The sequence below is a fragment of the Puma concolor genome, chromosome D1 (assembly GCF_028749965.1).
Source record: "Puma concolor isolate L17-30 chromosome D1, mPumCon1.1.hap2, whole genome shotgun sequence".
In the NCBI taxonomy this organism is placed as follows: Eukaryota; Metazoa; Chordata; class Mammalia; order Carnivora; family Felidae; genus Puma; species Puma concolor.
Genome location: NC_141676.1, coordinates 72723044 through 72748491, shown reverse-complemented (window position 1 = coordinate 72748491; position 25448 = coordinate 72723044). Strand labels below are relative to the sequence as shown.

The 25448-nt window shown below is 37.1% G+C and overlaps 1 protein-coding gene and 1 long non-coding RNA gene across 8 annotated transcripts in view; both read left to right on the top strand.

Annotated features, from left to right (window-relative positions):
- The window catches only part of LOC147576806 (uncharacterized), an 859087-nt gene that overhangs the window by 479568 nt on the left and 354071 nt on the right, over positions 1-25448 (top strand). The window lies entirely within an intron of this gene.
- The window catches only part of NOX4 (NADPH oxidase 4), a 168754-nt gene that overhangs the window by 5518 nt on the left and 137788 nt on the right, over positions 1-25448 (top strand). For 4 of the 7 annotated variants that reach the window (XM_086678545.1, XM_086678544.1, XM_025928036.2 and 1 more), the window contains 3 exons: positions 17053-17163; positions 19015-19099; positions 22377-22474. In XM_086678545.1, the coding sequence (XP_086534671.1) occupies positions 17053-17163; positions 19015-19099; positions 22377-22474 (294 nt within the window). The remainder of the gene's footprint in view (positions 1-17052; positions 17164-19014; positions 19100-22376; positions 22475-25448) is intronic. The other 3 variants (XM_086678547.1, XM_086678546.1, XM_086678549.1) reach the window with 1 other exon arrangement.

The following is a 25448-nucleotide window of genomic DNA, read 5'->3' as shown; positions in this document are numbered from 1 at the left end:
AAGAGAGAGAGAGAGAGAGAGAGAGAGAAAGAAAGAGAGCCTAGTGTGGGTGGGGGAGGAACAGAGAGAGAGAGAATCCCAACCTGGCTCCACGCTGTCAGCCCAGAGGTGAGGCTGACGCGGGGCTGGAACTCATGGACCATGAGATCATGACCTGAGCCAAAGTCAAGAGTTGGATGCTTAACGAACTGAGCCACCCAGGCTCCCCTCAGCTTTAAGTTTAAATTAAAAAAAAAATTAATAAACCTAAAAACTCAGTTTCTTGGTAGGTGGGCCTACATACATTTCAAATGCTCAGTAACTCCCTGCAGTGAGTGGCTCCATCTTGGACAGTGTGAGTGTAGACTGTGGGGGAAAATATTCCTACTTTCATGGTCATATGCATGTATCATTTTGTTTTACAGCAAACAGCTGGCCACTAACCAGCCCAATAAAAAGACATCGGGATGTGGGTAGTTTTCTTGCTCTCTGTCTCCAAAACAGGAGTTGATATTGGATGGGAAGTTGTGGGCTTTAGTTATTGGTGTGTAACTATAAACAGATCTCTTACTTCTCTCTAAATATCAAAACTTTTTGGTGGTGGGAACCTTTGAGAATGAAGGTAAAATCATTTAATTCTCAGAACCAGTGTACCCATTTTTTTATTTTTTTATTTTTAAAAGATTGGGTGATTGTTCAGACCAGAATTAATGATTAAAACAATTGCATAAGAATTGATAGAAAAAAGAAGATCTAAACTGATGGAAGATAAAATAACATTGAGGTTAATGTATCTTAAGGAGTTTTCATCATGACTGTTCTTTCCCAGGCTGGTCTGACCCAGACCTGGAGGCAGTATGGTCACGGCTGGTTTATGCCTGAGTTAATGTGCTAATCAGACTGTGTACTTCCTAGGAGATGTTTAATTATGACATGCTGTGAGTTTTGGAATCTTAAAATTAAGCTATGAAGAAACGAAAGTCTTTTGAGGGAAGCAAAACAACACACACACATACATACGCACACACTCACACACAACCAAACAATAACCCCCTCCTACTTCCCATAACAACCTTTAAAATAAAGGAGTACTTTGATTTTTTAAGATGACATCTATTTTTGATTTATTTATTTTCAAGGAATGGAAAATGTGATTGCTTGTACTTTACTAGAAAGTCCTAATGTGTTGTGACCAACTCAGAACTTTCGTTTCCTAGATTTTTTGAAATGTTGGAGCAGTTCAACTCAAAATATTATCCATAGAAGCCTTCATACTCAAGTTCACCTGTTTCTGAGTTATATTTCTGACATTTAATAAGAACATGTTAATTTGAAAAGAGAATGTGTTTTATGGTACCAGATTCAATGTGTCTTCATTTTATACCTTTTTCCTCCTAAACTAACATTTGTTTAATGACTGTTTAATTTCATCCCAGTTATTCTCATGGTGCCATAATGAGAAATTTAATTTTGTTGCTTTGTCACACAGTTATTATTTTATTTTTTTAAAGTATTTTATTTTTAAGTAATCTCTACACCCAGCATGGAGCTTGAACTTACAACCCTGAGATCAAGAGTTGTAGGTTCTACTGATGGAGCCAGCCAGGTGCCCCTCACAATTATTATTTTAGATCTGCTGCATGGTCATGAAGATCTTCTTCTCTTTTTTTTTTAAACCACTCCCCCCCACAAAAAAAATGTTTATGTATTTATTTTGGAAGAGAGAGAGAGAGGGGCAGAGCACAAGCGGGGGAGGGGCAGACACAGAGGGAGGCAGAGAATCCCAAGCAAGCTCTAGGCTATCAGCACAGAACCCAAAGTGGGGCTCGATCTCACAAACAGTGAGGTCATGACCTGAGCCAAAATCAAGAGTTGGACGCTTAACCTACTGAGCCAGGTGCCCCTCATTTTTTAAACTTTGATTGAGATATGTATGTTAATTGGAAGAGAGCTGTGAGCACTGAGATTTTTTTCTAGTCTTGGTGATGATCTTTCTTTGGTCAATCATTATCGTCTCAAAAGTCCTAGAAGTTCTATCATAATTAACAATTTTCTGAGACAGAAATCTGATGTCATGTGAATTTGTTAAGGTCAAAGATTAGAGTCTCTGTACAAATGGACCCAGGATTTTAAGTTGGTATTGGTTTCATAGCTGACCCAGGTGGCTTTAGTTCTGTTGAGAAGGAGTATATACCATCTATTATTTCTAGAAAAGGCTTGATCATTAATTCTTTCCATTTATTGCACAAAATATAATAGTTACTACCTAGATTTGCCCAGGTATGTATTGTGGTTTCAATCCAGGAGATATTTTTAACTGAAGAGTTCTTCGTGTTTTTTGTTTGTTTGTTTCTAGCACTCTATTATTTGAAAATGATTTACTTCCTCTTTATAAACAGGTGAAATGACTTACATTTCATTGATGCAATCATATTCTTAAACTGTTTATGGTAGATAGAGAATTGTAGAATTTTAGAATTGGAAGTAAGCTTTGGTATCTTAGATTTCTTCCTCATTTTCTCAATCAGAAAAATGCAGTTAAAGTGATTTGCTCATCATCACCCACTGAATGAGTGGCTTGGTCACTTTTCTGGTCCATTAATCCTCCCGGTCCAATATTCAGTCCATTAAGTTAACAATACATATGCACAAATTAAACACCACACTGTATAGACCACTAGCTTTCCATCTTAAGTGAACTGATATTTAGATGTTTAGCAATTTAAGAAGTCAAGGAAAATTACTGATTTACCCTCAAGATAACATTATTTTCAGCATTATAGTTGTTTTAGATTTGTCTCAGACGAATAATTAAGGTATTATGAGACTTATTTTTATTTCAATTATTTCTATTTTCATAATATTCATCAGACTTTTAGCAATGTTTAACTTCCTTATTATATACATCTGAATGCCCTCTGTATAATTTTCTTTTATCAATACCATCCAAAACAGTATAGAATTGGGAGGTGGAATTAAAATCAGAGATTTTCAAATCTTTCTTCATTTTGTTATTAATAATATTAGTAACATTAATAGCAGATTACATTCATTGAGGACCGTCTTGATAGCAGGTTTTAGTCTAATAGCTTTGTATGGACTAATTTGTTTAATCTTTCTATACATCCTGTGGATATACTTTTTTTAATGTTTATTTATTTTGAGAGAGAGAACAAGAGAGCATGAGCAGGGGAGGGGAAGAGAGAGAGGGAGAGAGAAACCCAAGTATGCCCCACACTGCCACTGCAGAATCCAGCATGAGGCTCAAACTCATGAACATACCATGAGATCATGACTTGAGCTGAAATCGGGGGTCAGACACTTAACTGACTGAGCCACCCGGGCACCCTAAGGAGTAGATATTTTTAATTTTTCAGCTGAGAAACTGAATTAGGGAAATTCTGTAACTTGTTACTGAGTGACAGAGGTGGGACTTCAACCCAAACATCCTGGTTCCAGAACTTATGTTATTATTATTTTTTTAACGTTCACTTATTTATTTTTGAGAGAGAGAGAAAGAGAAAGAGCAAGCGAGGAAGGAGCAGAAAGAAAGGGAGAGAGAGACTCCCAAGTGGGCTCTGCACTGCCAGCCCAGAGCACATTGTGGGGCTTGATCTCATGAACCCTAAGACCATGACCTGAGCTGAAATCAGGAGTCGGAAGCTTAACTGACTGAGCCACGCAGGCGCCCCAGTATCCACGATTTAATGGAACTGTGTGATGTGACTGTAATCGAGCAATGTGGTAAAAGACCTTGTGAGAAGTAGTTTCTTTAGTGTTTTGGCAGAGTGGGACTAGAGAAAAAGTAGATTAAGGAGGAGATGGACTTTGCATGAGCAGTAGAATGTTTACGATTTTAGAAATTGGAAACTTGAATTTGACATTGATGCCTATCTATGGATAAATGAATCAAACACAAGTTCTATGGGGAACTTGCTTTAAATTACATGCTTTAATGGTTTTCATGAACTAGGAAATTGTTAAAGGTCTCCAGACGCATACCAAGGACATCAGAGTTAAAGGCAAGAAGAGATGAGTGATGTACACAAAGTGAAAGTATTTCATAACCTGAAATTAAAAAAAAAAAAAAAAAAACAAGTAGGCACTTCAGCACTAAGATAAATCTAAGAAATGATTTGTGGTGAATGCCTTTCTGACTATATTCCTTTTTCCTATGATAGGATTATCAAATAGCTGATTTCAAAGTGCAAGTAATTTCATTTCATGTGATCTTCAAAAGCTCAGGTGCATAGGAAGGATATGAAATGGTAGTGATCCAAACAAGTTTCTTTTTTCTCCATGCTACACTTTTGATTCTCTTTGCTAACTTCCTCCCCCAAGCCCCAAATGCTCTGTCTTGTGCCTTCTAATTAGCATCTTACCTGAGTAACTGGCTGTCACCTTACCTTGAATGAGGACATTGGTTTCCAGGCTGGCGAGGGTGCCCCAAGAGAATTGTGGAACAAGAAAAGAAGAACCACCTCTTGAGAATATGTTGAAACAGGGTGATAAGAGTACTTTTACCTCTCACTGATTTCCCTTGGCCAAGTTGCTTTTGAGAAGTTACTTTGGGCCTTTAAGCTTTGTTAACTCTCTTAGTCTGCAAAGCATGGACCCAAAAACACATTTGTAAAGTGCTTTGAGTCACGCAAACAAAGGTGAAGAATACTTTTTTCTTTCTCTCTCTCCCCCCCCGCCCCACCCGCCCTTATAGCTCAGACTATCGAAAGGCAAAACTAACAAAGTTTCATCAGTGGTCTATATTAATAGATTCCAGTTGGAAAAAGAAATGACTCATATTAAGCCACAAGAATGCAGAGCTTCAATATGAATGTTCTTCTTCACTTGAGAACTAGCCTTTGCTGTTGGGCATTGTCTGTATCCCATTTGTTACCTCCCATGGAATTTTTCTGTAGGGCTGGGGCTTGGCTTGGACTGTGTAGAACCCATCACTGAATTATTCATTTTGATCTTGCACATTTTATAAAATGTAAGAGGGGAGGAATGAGTCAAATGAACATCTTAGAAGAGCTTATACTTACAATGGGTCAATAAGTTTACTTAATTTTGCTTTGCCTGAAGAAAACTAGTCTTGTACTTGTTTTAAAGCTTGAACATGTCATTTTTTTTTTTTAATGTTTATTTTTGAGAGAGAGAGCAAATAAGCAGGGGAGGGGAAGAGAGAGAAGGAGACACAGAATCCGAAGCAGCCTCCAGGCTCTGAGCTGTCAGCACAGAGCCCAATGTGGGGCTTGAACTCATGAACTATGAGATCATGACCTGAGTCGAAGTTGGATGCTCAACCAACTGAGCCACCCAGATGCCCCTTGAACATGTTGTTCTTAAAGAAGACAATATATCTTGTTAAACCCACAGATTTTAGATATATGAAATTTAATTTTTTGAAGTCTTATATGACATGTGTTCTAATTCTTGTTAAAACCAAGTGTCTGTGATCACTCTTTCCTCAGCATGGACTATTAGTTTAAATTTCAAATATAGTAATACCTGTGAAGATTCCAAAATATCAATGGAAACAATATAATGTAATGAAAAGAACATGGATTTTGTAGACAAACTGACCAAGTTTGTCATGACTTTGCCTTTTAAGAAATGTGTTTTTAAGTAATATATTGAAATAGTTTCAAACATAAGAAAAGCTTATGTTTCCTCAATTTTAAATTGAGAATTATAATATTAAGTTGAACTACATAAAAATTCCAGTATTAAAATGTTCTGTCTTACAAAAATGGCAGTTTAACATAGTTTAACCTAATACCTCTTGTAGGGTTTTGTTTTGTGTTTTGTGGAGAGGATTGAGTAGGATGAGGAAGAAATGAGTATGAGGCCTTCAAAGAGCATGACTTCCCGGAGCTCCTGAGTGGCTTAGTCAGTTAAGTGTCCACCTTTGGATCAGGTCATAATGTCACAGTTTGTGGGTTCGAGCCCCCATCAGGCTGTCTGCTGTCAGTATGGAGCCTGCTTGAGATCCTCTGTCCCCATCTCTCTTTGCTCCTCCCCCACTGGTTCTCTCTTTCTCTCTCTCTCTGTCTCTCAAAAATAAATAAATAAACTTAGAAAAAGGAGTATGACTTCCCTTTCTGGGAAGTTGTAGTAGACAATGCTGGAATCATTTCTTTCAGGCTACATCTTGAAGTTAAAAATGTTTTGATGTGGAAATCTGTTTATAAATGGTTGCTAATGACTAAAAATTTCCAGCACTGAAGAGAAATTAACTCAACTCATTTCATACAATGTATACCTTCTAAATTATTTAAAGAGATTTTGCAGGTGGCAGTATGTTTTTCTTTCTGTTTATTTATTTTGAGAGGTGGGGGATCATGGGCAGGGGAGGGTCAGAGAGGGAGAGAGAGAATCCCAAGTAGGATCTGCAGTGAAGAGTCCCATAAGGGGCTTGAACTGACGAACCATGAGATCATGACCTGAGCCAAAATCAAGAGTTATATGCTTAACTGACTGAGCCACCCAGGTGCCCTGTTTATCTTGTCTATAATTCATTCCACTCTATCCACCTATCTTTTACATGTTCTCTCCTAGATTAATTCATTTCCTATACTTCTAAGTCTGATGTTGTATGTGTTATCATTGTTTCTTTTCCGTAACTGTTATTTTAATACAACTGTTTTTTATTTTAATTTTTTTTAATGTTTATTTATTTTTGAGAGAGACAGAGACAGAATGCCAGTGGGTTAGGGGCAGAGAGAAAGGGAGACACAGAATCTGAAGCAGGCTCCAGGCTCTGAGCTATCAGCACAGAGCCCGACATGGGGCTCGAACTCACGAGCTGTGAGATCACGACCTGAGCCGAAGTCGGTCACTCAACCGACTGAGCCACCCAGGAGCCCCTTACCATAACTGTTTATATGACTTTTTGTTTGTTTGTTTGTTTAAATGGTTAATATTATGGGCAACACAGAAGAAAAAAGCCATGGGAATACAGAAATTAAATAATACTTAAAATAGTCACCCAGTAACCTTTAGATTTCTCACTGCAAACCAGTAAATACAACTGAGTGTCCATTTTTAGAAGTGCTCCATGTTTGACATCACCTCCACCTTCATCTTAATCTCACTAAAAACCATATTAACGAGTATATAGAAAGATCCTACGGTGTGTTACAATTTGAACAGGTTAGTTGTCCTTCAGTTTGGTGATATTTAATGTTGAGACCCATTTAAGTTGTAGTAGTGGTAAAGAATCAGTAACTGTTCTCACGCCCTCCCATGATCCCAGCAGTTCTTCTGTTCATTAACTGGAACCCCCCATCCCTTGCCAGCTGTAATGTCACTGATTATAACTTGCCCTCTTTCCTGTTCCTGCCTGGTTCTGTCCCATCCTGTTCTGTCCTATCTCATCCTGTCCTGTTCTGTCTTCTCCTGTCCCGCCCTGTCCTGTTGCATCCTATTTTGTCTTCTACTGTCCTTTCCTATCCTATATTGTCCTGTTGATCCTGAACTTTAAATAAATATTTTCTCATTTATCAAAAGTCTGGAAAAAAGGGGCCAGTAGCTTAATGTTCTTCTGAAAGCTATCACCTAAGCCATGGAAATATTTGCAACATAATTTATAAAGATTTGTCATGTATTTTATGAAAATAATGCATATGATTAAGGGGAAGAATGGAAAAATGAACAAAAGTTGAAATAAAAGGAAAGCAGCCTTTCATATTTTCATTTTCTAAAGATAATATTATTCCTCAAACATTACTTTTAAGACTTTTCCCATTCCATTTTCTTTGGAAAACAATCTTTCTTGTGACTTTCAAACTTACTAAATCTTTTTCATATTTACTATAGAAAATGAGAGAAAATGCAAAATAAGTCATTTATATCTCAGCACCCACACATAACCACTGTGAACATTTTGGTGTATTTCCTAAATACAAGTTTTTGTTTTTGTTTTTTTTAATAATATGATCGTTCATGGAGCACCTGGCTGACACAGTCAGTAGAGCATGTGACTCTTTTTTTTTTAATATTAAAAAAAAAATTTAATTTTTATTTATTTTTGAGAGACAAAGAAAGAGAGCACGAAGTGGGGAGGGGCAGAGAGAGAGGGAGACAAAAAATCCGAAGTAGGCTCCATGCTGTCAGCACTAGCCTGATGCCTGATGCGGGGCTGGAACTCAGGAACCACAAGATCATGACCTGAGCCAAAGTTGAATGCTTAACCCACTGAGCCATCCAGGTGCCCCAAGCACGTGACTCTTGATCTCAGGGTCCTGAGTTCCATTTTGGGCATGGAGCCTACTTAAAAAACAAACAAAAACAAAAACACACAATACTATGATCATTTAGAATAAACAATTTTGTATTTTCCTTTTAACATTTAGTGTTAAATATTACATTAGATTTATTTCTATTGTTATAGATTATGAAGCTTACATCATTAAACATACATTTTTTTATTTTTAATATTTCACTGAATAAATACAAATACACCTATCTTAAACATTCCCAAATTTGTGCCTGGGTGGCTCAGTCGGTTAAGTGTCCAACTTCGGGTCAGGTCGTGATCTCACGGTCCGTGGGTTCGAGCCCCGCGTCGGGCTCTGTGCTGACAGCTCAGCCTGGAGTCTGCTTTGGATTCTGTGTCTCCCTCTCTCTCTGTTCCTCCCCTGCTCATACTCTGTCTCTCTCTGTCTCAAAAATAAATAAAAACATTAAAGAAAAAAATAAAAAAAAAATTCCCAAATTTTTAGACATCCAGTTGGCTTCTGTTCACTATTCCAGAAAATGCTGTGAAAAACATTGTGGGGAGCCCAGGTGGCTCAGTTGGTTAAGTGTCTGACTCTTGATTTTGACTCAGTTCATGATGATCTCATGGTTTGGGAGTTTGAGTCCCATGTCGGGCTTCGTGCTGACAGTATGGAGCCTGCCTGGGATTCTCTCTCTCTCCCTCTCTCTCTCTGCTCCTCCCCTGTTCATGCTGCATGCTCTCTCAAAATAAATAAATAAAGTTAAAAAAAAATATCATTGTACAGAATACCCCCCTCTGTTTTTATAATTATTTCCTTTGGCTATGTTATTAGAATTTCAAAGTATAATAACTCATTTAATTATACTTACTGTGAATTTCTTATTGTAATCTATCTGTTTAGTTCTTGGTACTTAATTGTTAAAATAAAGTACATTTCAAAAGAAATACATACTTCTGTACCTTGAATACTGGTGTCACAATAGAAAAAAAATTAGAAACTCCCCTTTACATCTAAGAGGTAACTAATGACTTCTGTATAATCTATAAACATAGAATCTATATAATCTGTGTTAATCTAGTCTGCATCTATCTCTCTCTATATATGCCTATATATACAAATACACATATATGCACCTGCATATTAATTCAGCAATATATTATGGGTATTGTTATTTAATTTCCATTATACAAGTTTAACTTATTTCCAATGGCTAAATACTATCCCATAATGTGTAGTTAATTTGTTGTATATTTCTCCACTGTTAGTCATTTTAGTTGTATTTGTTTTGTTTTTATATCACATATGATACTGCAGTGAGAATCCTTGTAGAAGTTTACATGCACACTTGGACAAGTATGTCTGTGTGCTGCTTTTTTTTTTTTTTTTTTTTTAAGAAATTCCAACATGAGTTATTTTGGACCTATTGAATGTTAGCTTTTTAGGGAAAAAAAAGATTATTTTTGATTTATACTTCCTCTCCTATACCGATTTATCATCTTACATTTGATGGAATGTGTTGTTCTACACTGTAAGTTGACCAGTTAAACTCTGAAGAATTTGTTGGAAGAGTCTAATGTGTAAATATGTATGCATCAGGAAGTTTAGACAGATAGTCTGTGCCAAACAGTCCATTCATTCAGTCCATTTTACTGAGCACCTACTCTCTCAGGTATTTTGGCCATTTTGATGCATCCAGAATTCTTTTTCTTAGAATTGACAGCTTCTTCTTGGAGACAGTTTTTCATTTTGTTTTGTTTTGATTTCCTCTAAAGAAAGACTAGAAGAAATTCACCTGGATTCAAAGTTGAAAGCTAGGGTTAGCTAACTAGATTGCTAGTGTTTTGAGGGCAAAGATAGCACTTAAAGATAGCTTTATAGATTCAATGAAGAAGAGTTATTAACAAATAGGATTGAGTTCAGGAGGAGTAAAATAGAAATGCTTAATTGACACTCGTGTGAGAAAAATCTTAATATTGAAATCCTATATTCAGTCCATGAGTTTTAATATATGTCATTATGGATAGTCTGATTGCAGTCTTAACCAAGTGAGAGCGTACCATTGCTATGACTGTTGTTTCCTTCCAAAAATTATTCCATGCATTCAAGCCACTAGTATATGTGTTTTGGCTTCTAAATCTTAGGAGGAACGTTGAGAAATTAAAAATGGTTTAAAGATGAGGAAGAATGATGCAAGGTTTTGGAATGATTGTTTCTGATGAAGAGTAGCTGAGGGTGACTAAATAAATATTCAGTAATTGTGATCAGATGTGCTGGATCTGTGATGGAGGAGAAACAGGGTCTGTCTCAGCTTTCCAGCCACCCATGCTCTACAAAATACATGCCATTCCTTGGTGCCTTTCCCTGTGCATGAATAATTCCTGCAGGAGGAAGAAATGTAGCAATGACATGAAAGCAAATGCACTGTAATTCTTGAGATCCTTGTTCTTGTGCTGTAGATAGGAGTAGAAGATAAGAGAGAGATAAGCAGTGAACATCCACAGGAATGTAAAGGGTGAATTAAAAAAAAATCCATTTTGTCAGCTAAAAAGGTCAAACCATTTTTATTTGATATATTTTTACCTTTTAGAATAGGTCTATGAGAGAAAGTGGAGGAGGTTTTTATTATTGTTTTGTTAAGTTCTGCAATTCTACATTTTAGAGACAATGACCTTGGTAGAGGTCACAGGTATTAGCTGTGATAAAAATGCCATACCTCTTAATCTGGTGACCTGTTCAGTAGACAGAATTGCCTGTAGAAAGCCAGGAATGTGTTCAATGCAATTCTGGATCCCATTTATGTTGAACTTTAACTTTTGTAGACAGACACATGGTCTAGAAGTGAATCTCTTCTGTTCTCTGGGCTTTTGGCACAGGAAAAACAAGGTGGACAAAATCCGGACAGAAATACCATGTTACAATCCTGCTTTCTTCTCTCTATGTAAGAGCTACATTTCTTTCTGAGTTATAATAGACTTCTAAGGAAAGACTACATTCCTACTGTAGTCCTACTGAAAATGAAAGAAAGGTTATTTCTAGAAAGGGTAGAATGAAGGGTGATGACATATAAAAGAAAGATTTGAGTTAAGCATAAGGAAATATGGATGTAAAGTCAGAATGACTTCTTTTCTTTTAGTGGTCCCTTTAATCATATGGAAACAAATTTTTTTCCTCCAGCTTCTTTCTTTAGAGACAGTGTTAAAAAAAAAAAAAAGGATTATAGATTGGAAGAGAGGTCAACTTGAGTCAAAAATTACATCATAGTTAAAAGTTTCCAGGGCAGTTAGTTGACAGAAACCAGCTAGGATCATTTGGCATGAATTATAGCTTATAATGGAATAAGGGACATTCATGAGCTTTTGGATATACCCCAAGACCACTGAATTGGTAGTTTATTGTAGAATTTTTTTAAAGAAATAATTACTCCAATTATTATTAACTGCTTTCTGATAGCTCATGGCATTTTATCCATTATTTTCATATGAAACTGTGTCAAAATAGGTAGTCAACTTTTGAAGTAACCTTTCATTGAAATATCATTTTTTTAATCCTTAAGTATAATCTTGTCTGCATGAAATAGCTATCATATTCTAAATTTATATCTCTTTTATAATATATTAATGGTACAAAGTGAAATTTAAACTATGACCAAAAGTTTGATTTAGAGGTATAGGAAAACTAAATTGTTCTGATTGTCTGTCATGGTTACTATAAAGACAATAAAAAATACCATTGCTTTGGAAAATTCTGTAGACTACTTTATGGGGTTTTCTCTCTTTGTTCATGTAACTGTCTCATGGTTACTTTTTGGCTTTCATTGCTAAAAGCATATTTTCCTCAAGGAGTACTTTTTCAAGACAATTTTCACTATTAACAAGCATGAATTTTTGAGGTCCCCAACAACAAGAGGCAGTTTGGGCATTGCCATTTTGCAGTGCTGCCACTCTCTAACTTTGGGGGGGGGGGCACAAGGAGATAAACAGGTAAAATATTACAATATAATGTGTAAAGTTCTGTAGAGGAAGTGTGGAGGTTGGAAGAGGTGGAATGCTATCACAAACAGAAGGAATGGCAATGCATGAGCCATGGATGGGGAATGGAGATACGGGGTGAAACTTGGAATGACTAGTCTGGGTAATGCATCCAGGAGCAGCATTAAATATAAAAGTATAGCCAGTTGGCCCTATGAGGAGAGAGAGAGGGAGTGAGAGAGGGAGAGAGAGAGAGAATCCCAAGCAGGCTCTGTGCTGTCAGCACATAGCCCAAAGTGGGACTCGATCCCATGAATCATGAAATCATGACCTGAGCTGAAACTTCCCATTTGAGAGCAAAATGTTCATTTGAAAGTTAATTTACCAGAAAAGGCTTTTTTTTTTTTTTTTTTTTTTTTTTTTTTTTTTTGCAAGTCAACTATTTCCACGGGATTTTGTTACACTTTAATAGGTCTGTCAAACACTTGGATGGAGAGGTGGAAAACATGAATGTAAAGTTTTCAGCTAAAGCAAAATTGAGAAGAAAAAAATATCAGAATATAGTATCTATACCCAATATGATAGAATAGTCTAAAACCATATCATTCTTGCATATATATACACACTCTCTCTCACCTTCATTTTTTTTTTTTTTTCCACTGTAGGATAGGGGTCATTGCTTTGTAGTAACTCATGGGAGAAATCTCTTATGTTGTAAACTCAAGATGAGCCATTATGTAACATAGTTGCCCTATGATACAGCACAGTCTTAGAATTAGCAGAGATCAATCATGTGCTTTGTGAGGGAGATGAGGCTCTTCAGTACTGCCTGCTACTATTAGTCTATGCTGAGGATGTACTGAATTCTGGTGAACTGTGAAAAGTCACTGAGGTGAGAGGGAGTCCTAAAATTTTTTCAAGAATTTCAGAGAGAACTAATTGTGTTTAGCATGAAGAAAACAAAATTGGACTAAGAAATCATTCTTTTATCTTCAGGTTAAGGATATTATTATCTAGAGGTGCCTGGTGGGTGGAAGTTACAGAGACATGGACTTCATGTAAGTGTAAGAAAGCAAAAGAGGTTTTTGACAGTGGAATGGCTGCTGTCTCTGGAACAATTCAACAGAAGCGTAGATTACCTTTGGTCAGAGCAATCATAGAAGGAGTGAGACTCTGGGGGACAGTGGGGTGTGGGGTAGGCTCTTTTAGTACTCCAGTTTTAGAGGTACCTGTTTCAGTAAAGTATTTAGCAAAATAAATTCACTTATGCGTACCATATTTAGTCAAAACTGGATCCTTTCTATATGCAAGACTGGGTCATAGTTACCATAAGATGTAATTCTTGTCTCAAAATTTTTGTGATGATTAGCCGCACAAAGAAATGTGATGGCCCAAATTACTTTCTTCCAATTTGCTCTGCATACTTCCTTCAGACTAATCATTAGCACATTCTCACCTCTTTATACCGCCGTCCTACTTAAAACACATTCACTCTGCACTGATATTGGGATAAAGGCACACATTCTTAATGTGACCTACACAAGCCAGCCAGGTCTATGCCTTCTCCAGTTTTATGTTGTGGCACCCTCAATTTCCAATCCTTGGATTGGAATCCTGACCTGCTATTAAATTCTCATATATACACCATATTCCCATTTGCTGTGCATTGGTTTTCACACTGGTTTTCTCTGCGTGCATGTCTTTCTCCTTTTTGAATGACTTGTACTATCACCCTCAAGATCTCAGTTCACTTTTCACGTAATTGGGGAAGCCTTCCTGACCTTCTTATTTAGCTTTCATTTCCTGTTATACGTGCTCATACTCTGTATTTCTCATTCACAGAATTGATCATTGTTAGAATTTACATTTGATTATATAGCTATTTGATTAGTGTCTGTTTCCCCTACTAAAATGCAAACATCTTAAGGAATAGGCATTCTCTGTTTTAGAATTCCTGGTGCCTTGGGATATGTACATATCACACAAAATATGTATTGAATGAATGATATAAATGGAACAGATAACATTTACAGTAGAAGCATAGAAGAGAAAATTCAGAGAAAAGATGCGATATAGCGACACCAAGGCAATAAATTAATTTTGTATAGTGCTTGCATATTTTAGACTGATTTTTTTAGTTTTTACAAAAGTTCTAAGAGCTAGGATTATTGTATCATAGCATATTACATTCATTTTACAGATAAGAAAAATTATCCCTCTTAATTTTGCAGAAAAGGACAGTTAACTAGCTCAAAATGAATACTAAATAGCAGATTTAAGATAAGAAACCATGTGTTTGAGATTTTTAGAAAAATAACCATATACTTGTTATACCCAGATGTTATATTATTTTATAACTTGCTTCAAATGGCATATTTCCTTATGATTTTTCTATAGGATTACATTAGGTCAGTCTGCTATAACAAAATACTATAGATTAGGTGGCTTAACGAATGTTTGCTTCAGTTCTGGAGGCTGGGAAGTCTAAGATCAAGGTGCCAGCAGAATCGGTCTGGTGAGATCCCTTTCCTGGTTTGCAGAGAGCCACCTTGCTCTGTCCTCACAGAGAGTCTACAGAGAGCTGTGGCCTTTTCTTCTTCTTATAAAAGCACTAATTGCATAATGGGGGCCCTACCCTCAAAAACTTAATCTAAACCTAGTAAACTCTCCCAAGCTCCACCTCCAAATACTATGACATTAGATTTCATCATATGAACTTGGGGGGAACAGACATCCAGTCCATAACAAGGAGGAAGCTATGTTTTCTTTGTATTTGCTCATCTAAAATATATTCATAGTTTTAAAATTACATATGGATTTCTCAGTTAATTATGTTTCAGAGACCTTGACAGGTAGAATTTGAAACATGAAAGTAACACTGCCACCTAGTGACAACTAACTTGAATGAAGTTGGAAAAGCAAAGCAGCAATTAAGTTCTCTCAGAATGGTGACACAAGTCGTTCAGGTAGAGTGGGCAGGGCACCAGACTTGGGCGGTCATTTCTTTTTAGTGAATATTTGAGATAGTTGACTCTTTCAATGATCATGCATTAATAATGACGAAACAAAACAAATTCCCTTAGCTATAGAATATTACCCATGTAGTAAATGGATAAAATGAATTCCTGGGAAATCATTGACTGGGATCTGTCTCCATTTTCCTCACTCTTTCCATTGCTTCCGAATGAGGGAGGTTTGTACTTGGATAACCTAATAAAAAGAAGTTTTCATTTTAATTTAGAGAACTAAGGATATTCAGGAACAAACATGTAGGTAGAAATGAGTCCTTGATAAAATTTCCGGTTAGATTTTACAGCATTGTAAGGAAGAGGTGGAATGCCAAAGATAAACTCCCATCTATCCTAAGGGGACACTTAAAGCCACTTTGAATTAAATTACTATGTGATTTAATGTAAGCACAACAATAAAACAGTTCCAGACATGCAGTAAACAGTTAGAAAATGAGGAATATAAGAATTTTCTTTAAATCATTGAACCACAAAGGAAAATTGAATAATTTATTTGTATCTTTTAAGTCCTACACTTATATGATAGATTTTAGCTGAAAAAATTTAAGTGAATTATTGTCCTGGTACATTAAGATTGCAGATAAAATTATCATCTAAAATCCCTTGAGCTAAAATTTTCTTATCGTGTGCAGATGCCAGATCAAAAGAGATAACAATTATTCTATTTCTCCGGAGGCCTAAATAACAAAAACCCATCACTCTAAAATGGTAATAATTTTGCTGATTGAGAAAAGCATGTTAAACTTTTTTTTTTTTTTTTTTTAGATAGTCTGGAGGGGATTATTTCTATTTTTCTACTTAATGGTATATTCATTGCAATATATCTCTAAGGTGTTCTAACTCATGGTGTAAAAATAGCCTAACTGGAAATATTAATTACTTTTTATATAAGTCAGTGAAAATTATTGTTTTCCTGACATGACTTATTACCCTCTCTCCCCTTCCGGAACAATATTTCATGTGCTAACAATAAACATTTTGTAACGGAGATGCTATTTGCCAAGAGTTAAGTTGGAAATCTCACGAGCATGAAGAATTTTAAGATAAGAAAAGCATCTGACTTACGCACATTTCTCAGTCAATATCCTTAAAACAAATACTTTTATGTTTATTTTAGGAGGAGAGTACAGATTTGACCCCATCTCTTGCTTTCATGTGCTACATTATTTATATGAAGAATGTAGATAAGTACCAGACAAGAGCAGATGACAATCTAGCAAGATAGTTGCCATGAAGTATTGCCTGGATACCAAGGGTTCCGATTCTTTGAAAAAAAAAAAAAAAAAGATTGCACAATGTGGTTTTGATAATCTTCGTATGGGACACAGCTGATCTGGATCCCTCCTAGCTTTGGGTCACTGAAGAACTCTAGAGGTGTAGTTCTTAAGGTGAAACCAAAAAGATGGGTAGAGTCAGTAAGGTGAAGAGCTGAAAGGCAGTGGTTTGGAAGGGGGTTGTGTAGTCAGAGCTTTGAATTTTTTGGTACCTTATCCATAAAAAAAGGATTCAACTACACCAGTGTGGAGGTGCATAAAATACTGGGGCTCTCTAGGGTTCTTAATACCCAGAACAGTATAGTGGGGGCGGAATAAGAAATTGACTTCACACCAGAAAAATGTACTTGGGTGATTCTAACACTAGTAGAAAGAGGGGAGACTAAGTTTCATGGCAGTATAGAGGAGAAAGAGACCAGTTTCTTTTAGGGGTTTCTGGTGAGAGGTGAGTTGTTCAAGATTCTTGAAGGAGTTGGCGTTTTTGCCATGATCCTTGAAGGAGGAACAGGGTGAGGCCTGTAGTAAGTTTGTAGTCTGTTTTTGCCTTGGCCGTGTTTTGACCCTTGCCTTATTTGTTCAGCTAGGATTGTGTCTAAGCAGAGCCTCCGCATCTGTTCTTAACCTCAACTGCAGCCTTATCCTTCTACCCATGTGCCGGACACTCCTGGCCTACCTTCGAGGATCCCAGAAGGTAAGCACGAATAATCCTAGTCAGAAATCAAGTGTAACAGTGGCATGTTAGTAGCACTTAGTTTTCATGGTCTGATTTTCTACTAGACTGATTTCTCTCATTGGTTGTCATTTACTAGATGAGAGTAAAGACCTCATCATCTGTCAGGATGATCCGTGAGCTACTCTACAACGCTAGATAAGGGCAGTGGATGGGTAGAAATGGTTATTAATAGGAGCACCTGGGTGGCTCAGTCGGTTAAGCGTCCGATTTTGGCCTAGGTCATGATCTCACCATTCCTGAGTTCTAGCCCTGTGTCAGGCTCTGTACTGACAGCTCAGAGCCTGAAACCTATTTCAGATTCTGCGGCTCCCTCTCTGTCTCTGCCCCTTCCCTGCTCATGCTCTGTCTCTCCCTCTCAAAAATAAATAAATGTTAAAAAAATAAAAAAAAAAAGAAATGGTTATTAACAGTGGTATCAGGCACTGTGTGAAGCATTCCACATATGTAGCTAGGAGTCCTCACAGTGATTCTGCAGGGATTGCTGATGAAGAACCTGAGGCATAGAGACGTTAAGTAACTGGACCAACATCATGAGACTAGTGAAATGGCAGAGCTAAGATCAGTCCCAGTTCTGAGCTTTTTCCAGAATACTATGCCTCATTGAGACCTTGTGTTTTCATTTAGTTAAGTGCAGGTGAGCAAGCGAGAGCGCTGTGGACTTTGGGCAATATATAGGGTGACTGCTGGTGTTGGTGGTGATTTACCTCCTTTTCAAACACAGACATGTTTTAAGCTATGTAGTAGGATTGGAGAAGATGTCTTGATTAAGATGTGATGTCGTGTGTGATATTTAGTGTTGTAAAATGAAGGTTGTAAGAAAACAGAAAAACGTTTTGGAAATTGAAACTCAATTGAAATTATTTTTTGTCTTCGGTTATCCTGGTGTGTGGTGTATGTGTGTGTGTGTGTGTGTGTGTGTGTGTGTGTGTGTGTGTGTGTGGTTTCTTCATTGAGATAGTAAGGCATTGCTGGATCAATACTGATACTTTAAAAGAAGTTGTTAATATGAGGTCACTTTGATGTTCTGTGAAGTTTATATAAGCGGATTTACTGCAGTAAAACTTCTCAACCTTTTCATGTAATTATATTTAGAAACTCTTTACTTTTAATACAGTAATTTGTGGAAATAACTCTTTCTGTAGGTTGCCTGCCATTGTAAAATGCTAGGTTTTGATGCCTATGGATGGCTATTGGCTTGGTGAGAAGAAAGAGAAGATAAACAGCAGGAAATGAAACGTGCCCACCTAAGTCTCTCAGTATTTAATAAGTCTTAAAGAACTGTCCCCTGATGTTTAACTAGGTACTCAAAGATGCTTGACATTTTATTTTTTATAAGATTATGAAGACATTTAAAACCATAGATGAAATTGCTTCATTTAAAAATAATCTTATTTTCTTGACTACAAAAGGAAATAATATATATTGTACAACTCAAACATTACAGAAATCATGATCAGGGAAGGTTTCTCCTAATATTACTGATTACAGTTTGGGGTAAATGCCTTCAGATTGGCATATACTGCCATTGACTTTAAACAATATGGGATTATAGTATAGTTTACATGTTATAATTGCTTTACCTAGCTGTTGTCTCACACATCCTTCCACATCAGTAATAAGCCTTCTTACATTCTCTGTAATGTTCGGGTGTTCCACTGATTAGATATATCATAATTCATCTCACCAGCTTTTACTTCCTAGGTTTCTGCTGTATTTCCAAAACTTTGACATCATAAACAATGCTTTAATGAAAAACTCTACAGGTATCTTATTTGCTGCATGATTTTCACCATGCCAAATTTTATTTAGGTTCCAAGCAGGAGAACCAGAAGACTGTTGGATAAAAGCAGAACATTCCATATAACCTGTGGTGTTACTATCTGCATTTTTTCAGGTGAGAAAACCAAAAGATATTAACATATTGTGTTAGAAGAACACATTTTATGAATGGTATTTTTATTGTTCCATAAATTATTTGCTGTCCAACTTGTGGTTTTCTTACTATATACCTTAGTTTTTCTTTACTGTGTATTTAAAGATAATTGCCTAATGGTGTTACAGAAAATGAACATATCTTATACATTAAATATATATATATATGTGTGTGTGTGTGTGTGTGTGTTTCACATTATAATGTATGAAAGTTGGCCCTCAAGCTGCTAATAATTGTTTTCCAAAAGTAAATAATTTCATTCAGAAAGATGAAAAGAAATAGAATAAAAGTTTTTAAAGTTTATAAGTGAAGATATGATAGGAGTTTAAATGCATACAAATTAGAATGTGAACTGTACCTTCATACAACGTGAGTCCATTCAATTATATTTGATAAATGTTTCTTTGATATTAATACTTGGGTTGAAGAGTAAATGTCAAAAAGCTTGTGGAAATGTATCCTGTTCAATTCCAAGTTAAAGTATCAAGTGAGAATCTTTTGGTTTTTAAGAGTCCTTTTAAAATAAATTTTTATCTTGAGCATTTATATGATACTTTTCAAATTTTTAGAACAGAAAATAATAAACATATTTATTAACTACATGGACTCTGGAGATGAATTGTGTATGCTCTATCCCCAATGCCCTCCTGCCTTACTGTGTGACATAAGCTCTCTGATCTTTGATTTGTTGTTGTTTTAATCATAAAATGGATTCACAATAGCACCTGCCTCATGGTTTTAAGACTAAAATGAGATCACCCATATGAAGTTTTTAGGATAGAATTAGTTATGGTTTATAATCTCAGGGGTTAATTATCTCAGTGGCATAGCAACTGACATTTCTGTCTGGCCATTATTTGATAGGACATAGCTGTTTTGATACCAGGGACATTGGTCTGGTTATGTATGTATGGCTATTTTGAATCAGACGTGTTTTGATGCAGCTATTATCAAGAGATCATTAAGCTTTCAGCTTTTAAAAAGTTGCCAAGTATTGTCGAAACAGGCATCTGCACCGTTTTATCCCTGGACATCCTTGTATTGGTGGTTTCCACCTCTGGAGGCGAGAGACAGGGAGAGGCTCAGGGGTGGGATCAGGAATCCATCCAGCCCAAAAGTCTGGGTATGGAGTAAGAATCCAGGATGAGATGAGGACCAAGGGTGTGGTAAGGGTTAGGGCTGGATTAGGACACAGAGAGTGAAAGGTCAGAAAAGGAGGAGCATCAGGGAATGTTGACATATTTGTAACTTGATTTGTTCTAAACTGTAGCTATGTCCAAATATTCTGGTTCAGCTGGCGAACAACCAGACTGAGACCGGGTAGAGTCTTGCCGTGAATAAGGGTTTGCTTTCTGCCACTCACTAGTTGTCTGACCTTAGCTACGTTGCCTCTTTTAACCTTAGTTTTTTTTTTTTTTTTTCCTTCTTCTTTTTTTAATGTTTACTTACTTATTTTGAGAGAGGGAGAGAGAGAATGCACACACGTGTGATTGATGACAGTATGGAGCCCCATGCTGTGATCCCACAAACTGTGAGATCATGATTTGAGTGGAAATCAGGAGTTGGACACTTAACTTAACCGACTGTGCCACTCATGTGCCCCAAACCTTAGTTTTCTTATCTGTAGAATAGGGATGCTTCTACCCACCTAATTGTTTTGCTGTGAGAATTAAATGGGAAAATCTATTCAAAATGTCTGGCCTGGCTTTCTCCCTGCTCCCTAAAATTAGAAGCCCTGAATGCTTTTGACCTAAAAGATCTTTAAAGAAGGTGAATGTATCCCTTAAGGGTATATCTCATACAGCTGTTACCTAGGGCTTTTTTTTCAGGAGAATTCAGAAAGAATGACCCATAATCTATGTATGTAGTTAACATATAAACCTTTAATTTAAAATGAAGAGATTTTTTTAAAGCTTATATATTTCAGACATGATAAAGCTATAGGACACACAATTTTGCTTAAATTACGCTTTATGCCTATGCCATAGTTGAGTCTCACCTGGGCACCCTTTTAAAAATTTCCTTAACTCTGTACTTGCTTGTTAGTTAACCCACTTCTAACTTCCTGTCTGCTTTTTATGGGACCTTTTCACTTTTTGATTCTGGCAGGAGCTTATCAATCAGTTAGCTAACTTTTTATTTAGCATTCTAGTCTTTCTCTTCTGTGTGCTTTCTGAGTACTTTAGAACTTTTGGCATATCTACATCTCATATGCTAGGTTGGAGGGGACCATAGAGTTTTCCAGTTTCCATACCATGTTTTCTGTTGAAACAGAAAATTTGTATAGACTGTAATTGTTCACAAACCAGTTTCAGGTTACTTATCTCATTACATCTCCTATTTCTGTCATTATCATTTTACAGAGAACTAATCTGAGGCATCGGTAGGTAAACAGTGTGGCCAAGAAAACTGGATTTCCAACTATTATCTGTTGTTCTTTCACCTCCCTTATTTCACCTACAAGAAAAGATTGGGAAGGGGGAATGTGGTATCATTCAATGCACAAGTTTGTTTTCTGCTTCCTTTCCAGCCTCTTCAAGATAATTTTCCTTTTCCCTGGCCATGCCAAAATGAATTTGTCTTCAACTCTGTAGTAACTTCCTAACACGTGCATCTTTTGCAAGAGCTCTGAGTCAGTTGAGCTCTCTGTCTACTGTGCCACTGTAGATAGATTGTTAAATGGTAATTATTACTTTCCCGAGTTTTTAATACCAACGAAGTGATTGCCAACACTTTTGCTGTTGGGTTTAGGATGCTATGATTTGAATTTATGGGTTGTGAGAAATTTTGACTAGTTAAAAGCCTTCCAGGGGGTCTATATTTTAGGTTGAGTGGCAGTGGAAAATCACAAGATATATGCAACAGATTTAGAGCTAGAGGAGAGATGAAAAATGTAGAACAACTCAAATATCCAGGAGCTGTTAAATAAGTAAATGCACGCTCATATCCTCATATATTTACGTGTGTAAGTGTGTATGTATGAGTTTCCTAACCCTCACTTGCTAGGGTTATTTTATTCTGGCTTTTGAAAATTCAGTTTCTTTACATGATTTCTAATACTAAACTGTCAGTAATCAAGATTTTTGTGTCTTTAAAATTTCCCCTTTCAATTTAATATTTTATTGCTCAGATCAGCTGTCAAAGTTTGACCCTGTGTTTACTGAGGGAGAGGAAATGAGCCCTCTTTGTGGAGCGTATAGAAAAGCCCCACTGATTTGGGCCTCATGTGATTCCGTAGGTGTGCACGTGGCTGCCCATCTGGTGAACGCCCTCAATTTCTCAGTGAACTACAGTGAAGATTTCGTGGAACTGAATGCTGCAAGATACCGAGATGAGGTGGGTGGTCTCCCTCTTCTCATTTTCCTTTCACTTGTGGTGAGGTGACTGATGAAGGTCTGTGATTTTCACGGAAAATTTGTACCTTGCTGCTCCCTTTGAGTGCTTTTAAAATGCAGTTGTCAAGTTGAGTTTTGTTCCTTTTCAGTAGAAAATATAGGTAATTACTATTTCACAGTCTCTCCTGCTGCAAATGGGAGGTGGAGAGTGTCTACTTTTTATATTTTGCCGTGTTCCGACGGCTGCCACTCAGGCCTGCCTTCTGCCTCCCAACAGCGTTGTCTGGTTCCTATCCGGCGGAGACGGCCAGCGGTGTCTTTACCGGGCAAAAGTTCTTTTTTTTTTTTTTTTTTTACGAACTTGGGCAAGAAAGGGCAGAGACCCAGGTTGACTATTTGAGGATCCTGAGTAATCAGTTTATTTGACTTAAAAAATATTATTGAGTTCTAGTGGTTACTCGGTTTTGTTTTAATCCTTGAAATAGGTGACCTGGAGCTGAATTCTGGTGCGGGCATTATTATTTAGGGCTGCTTTTCTCCATGTGAAGCCACGCATGAAGTGAAATTGTATGTGTGGGGTGGTGGGCCAGAGCCTGATGAACACATGTATAACCCTGGTTAGCTCTCTATTGCTCAGTACTTTCATCCTGACTTTTCCTCAGTCTTCCTTTGCTTCATGGCAAGCCTGCATCAAAATCAAACTATTGGGCATCGGATTTGATCACACCCCCACCCTGTTCTGCTAAGTCTGGTAGTGACTTTGTAGGATTGTTCCCTCTCTTCCCTAGCTCCATTTTCTCTTCCACATATCACCTGAGTTATCTAGACGAATACTGCTATGGTTATGTGCTTGATCTCTTTTTCAAAACAAAACAAAGGGAACACCAACAACAAACACAGAAACAAGTCACAAAACCAAAATAGCAAGCAGCCTTTGCTAAGTTCTTTGACCAGACACTAGTATTCTTAAAAAAGTCAAAATGGTTTAACTGGTGTGCATTGGGGTCAAGCATTGATAATTGCACTGAGCACCCAGCATTAAGAACCACTGACAAATCCAGCTTCGTTGCATGCCAGTGGAAGCTGTTCACGTGTAATGATTTCAGAATGGAGCCACCACTTTTTCCATCTCCTGCTACCTACTCCTATTCCTGTATCCTCCTCTGCCCATAGCCCACGGATTTCCTGGTTTCCTGCCTTTGCCACACAGAGACCTCCTGCCATGCCAAGGACATCGCCAGGACCGAAGCGACTCCAGTCTTTATCTTTCCTTCTTTGCTTCTCTCTTTTGTTTTGGTAATCTTAAGTCTTTAATAACTATAATGGTTCTATCATTTTTTTTTAAATGTTTATTTTTGAGATGGACACAGAGAGAGAGAAAGAGAGAGAGAGAGCAGGGGAGGGGCAGAGAATGAGGGAGAGAGAGAAGCTGAAGCAGGCTCTGCACGCTGTCAGTGCAGAGTCCCATGTGGGGCTTGATCTTACGAAACCGTGAGATCATGATCTGAGCTGAGATCAAGAGTCAGGCGCTTAGCCAACTGAGCCACCCAAGTGCCCCTAAAGGTTCTATCATTTAAATGTCATATGCTTTTGCTTAATATTTTAATATTTTTAGTCATATTAGGGTCTGTAGTTATTAACTTTATTTAACTTTATGCAGCTTACATGCTCAAAAGAAAATATTTTAAAACTCTCAAGAAAATGAAGTTTAAAAAATGAAACCCTTTTCTCCAAAAGTAGCCACAGTTAATTACTTTCTGTTCTCTTATAAGATACTTTGAGTGGTATTTTATGAAACATACTCATCAACAATTTTCTTATTTCCATAATTACATGTGCGGTAGCTTGCTGTATCAAAGAGTATAGATCTATCATTCTCTTCGTACTAATGTGTGACAGTTTATTTTAGACTTTTCCTTATTCACAGATGTTTAGGTTGTTTTTGAGTCTTTGTTATGAACCACTCTCCAATAAATTGATTTTTTTATATGCTTCCACTAGACAGATCCCTAGAAGTAGAATTTTGTTTCAAAGGTGTTCACATTTTTAGGTTTTTTTTTTTTTTAATTTTTTTAAAGTTTATTTTTATTTTGAGAGAGAGAGAGAGCAAGAGAGAGCAGGGGAGGGGCAGAATCCCAAGCAGGCTCTGTGCTGTCAGCAAGGAGCTGGATGCAGGGCTTAAAAGTTGCAAACAGCAAGATCATGACCTAAGCAGAGATCAAGCGTTGGCTGCTTAACCGACTGAGCCACCCACATATTTAATTTTTGCACCCTGCACATTTTTAATTTTGATGGACATTGCCAAATTGCCTTCCAAAAAGGCTTCACCAGTGGACATACTTCTACCAAGTTTGTCAGAATGCTTATAGCTACACCTGCCTTGTTTTTTGTTTTTCTTTAATTTCTGCCAGTCTGATGGATGAAAAATGGTAACTCATTGTTTTAATTTATATTTCTTTCTTTGTTTCCTTCCTTCCTTCTTTCTCTTTTTTCTCCCTCTCTTCTTTATTTTTGAGCAACTTGTAGGTATCAATGTGCTAGATGAAGATGAAAACACAAGCACACGTACACACGCACACACACACACACACGCACACACACATGCACACACACACTGCACGCATAAACAGAGTCTTCTGTGAATTGTCTTTGAGAAAGAAGGATTTGTGACAAGCAACCTTTGTACATGCTTTGTGGTCTCTGTCTGTCTTCTCCAGATTTCTAGTGACCCACCCTCAGGCTACTGGGTGGCACACTCTTGATGGCCTACCCGAATCTGCCTCATCTTGTCATGTGTGAAACTGTCTCCTGCTCTCTCACATTCCATCCTCATTCCCTGGCAGTAGTAATTGTTCCATCCTCTGAGTTCCCACAGCTATTGGTTCAGATTTCTGGTGTTACCTCTTTGTTCAGCTGGTCTTGTATTTTCACTAGCTGTTTATATATTAGGTTACTCTAGGTTACCCTTTAGCTAT